The sequence below is a fragment of the Theropithecus gelada genome, chromosome 8 (genome assembly GCF_003255815.1).
Source record: "Theropithecus gelada isolate Dixy chromosome 8, Tgel_1.0, whole genome shotgun sequence".
Lineage (NCBI taxonomy): Eukaryota > Metazoa > Chordata > Mammalia > Primates > Cercopithecidae > Theropithecus > Theropithecus gelada.
Genome location: NC_037676.1, coordinates 127,659,876 through 127,665,875, shown reverse-complemented (window position 1 = coordinate 127,665,875; position 6,000 = coordinate 127,659,876). Strand labels below are relative to the sequence as shown.

Genomic DNA, 6,000 nt, shown 5'->3' with positions numbered 1-6,000 from the left:
TTCCTTCCTTCCTTCCTTCCTTCCTTCCTTCCTTCCTTCCTTCCTTCTTTTCTTTCTTTTCTTTCTTTCTTTCCTTCTCCTTTCTTTTTTTGACAGGGTCTCATTCTGTAACCCAGGCTGGAGTGGCACTATCTCTGCTGTGACCTCTGCCTCCCGGGCTCAAGCAATCCTCCCACCTCAGCCTCCTGAGTAGCTGGGCCCACAGGTGTACACCATCACACCTGGCTAATTTTTAAAAAATTTTTTGTAGAGAGTTTCACCATGTTTCCCAGGCTGGTCCTGAACTCTGGCGCTCAAGTAATCCACCCGCCTTGACCTCCCAAAGTGCTGGGATTACAGGCGTGAGCCACCGTGCCTGGTGAATTATGTCTGTATGAAAATAAGCAGCTAAGATCATGAAGAGGATACAGACACTTTTGTGACTAGAAAAGCCAAGTATCATAACTTTGGCTTCCATGACATTGAAATGCAAGTCCAAGTAGGTTGCTGGGATGACCCTCCCTTAATACATAACCCTGAATATCTGCTTTGGACTGCCTGGCCTTGGTCTCTTCCATCCTACCCAGCAAAGGCCTTAACTCTGATAGCCAGACAGTGAATAAGCAGTGGAGAGGGAAGTGGAGAGTGAGGTGGGGAGGACTTCCTGATGACATCATGGTTTTAGTCAGTGCATGAGAGCACGCTGACAATGTCTGATGGGCTTAACCACACACTCAGCTGCAGAACAGGCACCCACCTTCACTTCATTGGGATGGAGCCCAGGGCACTGAGGGGATAGACTCTGATGGTAGAGGCATGAACCAAAAAGCCCTCCTAAGGGGAGCGGGATGGCCTACTGACAGAATTGCAGGTCAAGAGTGACAAAGACCTGGGCCTAAACCCCCTGGCTGTGTCACTCTGGGTAACTGACTAAATTCTCTGTGACTCAGTTTTTCCCTTTAAGAACATGAAGGCAGAGCACAAGCCTGTCAAATAAGGTGAGAAATAAGCAGGCTGATGTGTGTCAAGGACTGGGGAGTTCACTTCAGGTCCTGCCGTGCACCAGTCCCTGCTCTAGTCCACAGCTTCCGCTCTCAAGAAGCTCGTGGAGGGGAGCCAGCTGCGCTGACAATGTTGGCATGACATGGGGTGCTAATGACATTTTGTCCAGCATGAATACGGGCTCAGGGAAGACTTCCTGGAGGCAAGGTTGATGCTGGAACTGGGAAGAACCTTGTTTCTCACTTCGTCTCCAATAAACACAAGTCTTTAAAGCAGAAAGGATAAGAGAAGGCCATCATGCCACAGTGCTGAATCAGGGCATGCCTCCCCTGGAGAAACAACTGTCTCCACAAGCATTCGGCATTAATCCCACGACATCCTGGTGAGCGAGTTCGGTGTGGCAATACCCGATCTTCAGTTGCCGCATCATCGCTGTGCAGGAGTCAGCCCTTCAAGCCTTGAAGGAGCGGCTGGGTCCCCACCTCCAGGCACTGCCCAAGCAGAGCATTTCACTGCAGCACGGGGCAAGCACAAAGGTGACTGCTGAGCAAAGGGAACTGGGCCTTGGGGTCCCACAGGGCTGTGGGGAACCTTGGCCTCTGCAAACGCTCAAGAGTACATGATCCTGGGAGTTCCTGGATCTGGGTCCCAAGAATTCCAAGGTTTAGTCTACAAGCTGTAGACAGAAGGTCTATAGAGACCTCTGGAAATCTGAGTGGGAGGGATTCCTGTCATACCTCAACACAGACAGTAATTCTATCTCACACCCCTGAGTCTAAAATAATGTGTCACTAAGCGGCACGGGGAGCGATAACAACTCTATCAGTCTCGGTCTTAACAACCCTGCAGCTATTTGTTTAGCGCTCTTCGCTCCCCAAAGAGCTTTCAATAAGTGCTTTTGCTTCTCTTCTGCCAAGAAATGTGCTGGTCCAGACCTAGAATGGAATTCCCTACCATTTCTTTGGCCCCTGAAATGCTGTGAGATGCTGATGTTTCCACTTTACAGATGAGGAAACTGAGGCAGAAAGGTTGAATGGCTTGTCAATAAGTGTTGAAACAGGAACTCCAAGCACAAAGCTGGAGTTCTGCTGTTGAATGACCCATTTCTATTCAACTTCATTTTATTCTACATGCTCTTAAATATGACTTTTAAAAATACGTTTCCTGTTCTCAAACAAAAAAGCAAAAAAGTGACTGTGGTCAAGTTAGAAATATTAATATATGAAAATCATAAGGTTGGGAGGCCAAGGTGGGCAGATCACTTGAGGCCAGAAGTTTGAGACCAGCCTGGACAACATGGTGAAACCCTGTCTCTACTAAAAATACAAAAATTAGCCGGGCGTGATGGTGTGTGCCCGTAATCCCAGCTACTCGGGAGGCTGAGGTACGATAATCACTTGAACCTGGGAGGCAGAGGTTGTACTCCAGTCTGGAGTACAACATTTGATGACTGACTGAATGTAGGAGAAAGGAAGAAGCAGCGAGGGCTGGCTGACATTAAAAAAAAGGAAAAAAAAAAAAAAAAAAAAAAAAAAAGGAAAAGAAAAAAAAGGAAATCATAAGGCAGCTTTATTTTTAAGTGAATAAATAGGCTTATTGTTAACAGATATATTTTAGGAAATTATTCTAACTACTGTGCTTGGCTGGGGCTAAAGTCTCAACAATATTATTCTGACTCAAGGCAGTGCAGAGAGGCCTTCCCAGGGCCTGAAGCTTGCACAGTAAATTTCAGGCAGTGCCCAGAACACAATGGATCTGGAACTCCAGTCTAAACAAATAAACATAACTAGAACAATCTAGGAGGAAGAAATGAGACAATGTGTCATGGACGTTTCTAAACAAAGCGAACCCAGAAATACTCATCACTCTAACGTGCATCATGGGAAATGACACGACTTCATGCTTCATCAGAAACATCTGGAGTCGGTTTCAAGAAGGCCCTGAGTTCTAATCTACTGCTGCTCAAATGCACCTGGCCTTCAGAACCCTGCCCATCCCGCCCGCAAGTTCCCATGAGCCTCCACCCCTTATCACTCTTCCTGGCTCCTGGCTATGTTTTAGACTGCTTTGCTGGGGTCTTCTTCTGCTGATTGATCTTTTCACTGGTCAACAAAGTGTTTTTTTGAGGGTTGGCACCAGGGTGCTGAGATGTCACAGTGAGCAGAACGAAGTCGGGCTCTGGCCTCGCGGATATCGCGGGGGAGGCCCAGGTCCTGCCTTGCTGGCTCTCTGCTGGCGAATGCATCAGTTCCAGAGCTGCGTTTGCGATGGTAGTTGAGTGGGTTGACTCCTCTACACTGATAACCTCCCAATCCACATCGATAGTTCTGAGTCCTTCCCTCATTGCAAAACTCACATTTGCTGCATTCCTGGACACTTCCACGGGGCTATATTGCTGGGACCTTGAATTTAGGATGACCTGAGCTGAGTCTATCACAATCCTCCAATAAGAGTGTTCCTCTCTCATGCCTTCTCTGAAGGCTAATGAGCAAATGACAGTCCTAGACACCCAGATGAGAAATGTCAGCCACCCCTCGCTGCTTCTTCCTTTCTCCTACATTCAGTCGTCAAATGTCATTAACTATACCTCTACAATCACTCTTGCATCTCTATGCTCTCATTATCTATAACTTAAGCTACTGTAAAAGCATCCTAACTGACTTTTTTTGCCTCATGCCTCCTTAATCCATCTCTGCATTGCTATTGGAGTAACTTCCTAAACTCCAGGTTGGCTCATCTTACTCCTTTAAAACTGTCCTCCTCTCCCATGCCTATAGAGTAATGGTGGAAAAAAATGAAGAGGATGTTGATAGTGGCTCAAGTCTGAAGATGATGATGGGACAATTTTTACTGAGCCCTACTGTGTACCAGCGACTTTAAGTACTTCGCATGTATCTTATTTAAATTTTAAGTATGCCAATGAGGCGATTACAATGACTGTCATCCATTTATGGATAAGGAAACTAATGAAAGCATGCCATGGCCGGGCGCGGTGGCTCACGCCTGTAATCCCAGCACTTTGGGAGGCGGAGGCGGGCAGATCACCTGAGCTTGGGAGTTTGAGACCAGCCTAGCCAACATGGAGAAACCCCATCTCTACTAAAAATACAAAATTAGCCGGGCGTGGTGGTGTATGCCTGTAATCCCAGCTATTCAGGAGGCTGAGGCAGCAGAATTACTTGAACCTGGGAGGCGGAGGCTGCGGGAAGCCTAGATCGCACCATTGCACTCCAGCCTGGGCAAAAAGAGTGAAACTGTCACAGAAAAAAAAAAAAAGAAAGAAAGAAAGCATGCCATGCCATAAAGAAAAAATAAAGCATGCCATGCCATTTAACAACTCAAATTCCCCCTCTATTTTTGGAGACAGAGTATCACTCTGTCACCCAGGCTGGAGTGCAGTGGTGCGATCTCGGCTCACTGCAAGCTCTGCCTCCTGGGTTCACGCCATTCTCCTGCCTCAGCCTCCCCAGTAGCTGGGACTACAGGCGCCCGCCACCGTGCCCAGCTAATTTTTTGTATTTTCAGTAGACATGGGGTTTCACCATGTTAGCCAGGATGGTCTTGATCTCCTGACCTCGTGATCCACCTGCCTCGGCCTCCCAAAGTGCTGGGATTGCAGGCGTGAGCCACCGCACCCGGTCGAAATCTGACATTTCAACTGTAAGTCAGAAACTTAAAACAGATCAAAATGTACTAAGGTCTACATTTTGCAAACATTAGGCAGCAAAGCCACTATTCTTCTAGAATAAAAAGGATAAGTTACTTGCCTGAATGACCATCAAGATATCTTTAGTCTCCAATATATTATCTCTAAGTCCACACCCAGATGAGGAGTGCTGGGGAATTCCAATTCTAGGTCTGGACCAGCAAATTTCTGGGCAATGGAGAAGCAAGCCACACATCAAAGGGACTGTTACCAGAAGTCAACTGAGAACTAGTCACACCTGCAATTCCATTCCTGCAACAAATCCATGATAAGAGCACAAGAAATGCCAAACTGAGTCAATGCCAGTCAGTCTGGCTAACTCAGGATTCTGTGTTATTACAGGAACAGAGCATGGTCGTCCGTGTTCATGGGAGGAGAGGAAGGAAGGCGAGATATATATATGTGTGTGTGTGTGTGTGTGTGTGTGTGTATATTATATATATTTAAAGATCAATAATATATATGATATACATATAAAATAATATATAACATATGTATTATGTATATTTTTAAAGATTCTGCAAAACTTCCAATTAAAAAAATAATTTATCATTTATGAGTTAGCCACAAATTTACTTAAACCTTTTTTTTTTTTGAGACAGAGCCTAGCTCTATTGCCTAGGCTGGAATGCAGTGGCACAATCTTGGCTCACTGCAACCCCCGCCTCCTGGGTTCAAGAGGTTCTCCTGCCTCAGCCTCCCGAGTAGCTGGGATTATAGGCACCTGCCACCACGCCTGGCTAATTTTTGTATTTTTAGTAGAGATGTGGTTTCACCATGTAGGCTAGGCTGGTCTCGAACTCCTGACCTCAGGTGATCTGCCCACCTCGGCTTCCCAAAGTGCTGGGATTACATGCATGAGCTACTGCGCCTGGCCTTATTCTGCTTTGAAGGTGTGGTTGAAGTTCCCTCAGCTTCTTCCTGAACAGATTACTAATTTTTCCCTCAAGTATTGTTTTTCCAGAAAGCCCACTTCCATGTTTACAGTATTCGGGAGGTGAACGGAATTCAGAAGAGACACTGAAGTGTCTTTTCCTCTAGCGTGAACACACCACCTCTGAGTGACTACCACTGGGGAAGGCTCCACTTCCTTCCCTGCGTCCACTCACCGGGCCTTTTTCTTCTGCTTGTGCCTGGACTCAATAATGCCAACAATGGCTTCCTCTTCATAGGTGTGGCCACACACTTTATTTTTCACTGGCTTCTTCATTTCCAACTGTAATCAAGGAGATGTTGGGCTTTCAGGAATGATAATGATCAACTTCCAGTAGCTGTTTTGTCCTAGTCCTGAGCTTTCTATGTTTAACTTCCCA

The 6,000-nt window shown here is 46.3% G+C and overlaps 1 protein-coding gene across 4 annotated transcripts in view; it reads right to left on the bottom strand.

The window, feature by feature from the left end:
• NSMCE2 (NSE2 (MMS21) homolog, SMC5-SMC6 complex SUMO ligase) overlaps window positions 1–6,000 on the bottom strand; it is a 269,718-nt gene that overhangs the window by 3,276 nt on the left and 260,442 nt on the right. For all 4 annotated transcript variants that reach the window (XM_025393641.1, XM_025393640.1, XM_025393639.1 and 1 more), the window contains one exon: window positions 5,797–5,903. In XM_025393641.1, coding sequence (XP_025249426.1) covers window positions 5,797–5,903 — 107 coding nt within the window. The remainder of the gene's footprint in view (window positions 1–5,796; window positions 5,904–6,000) is intronic.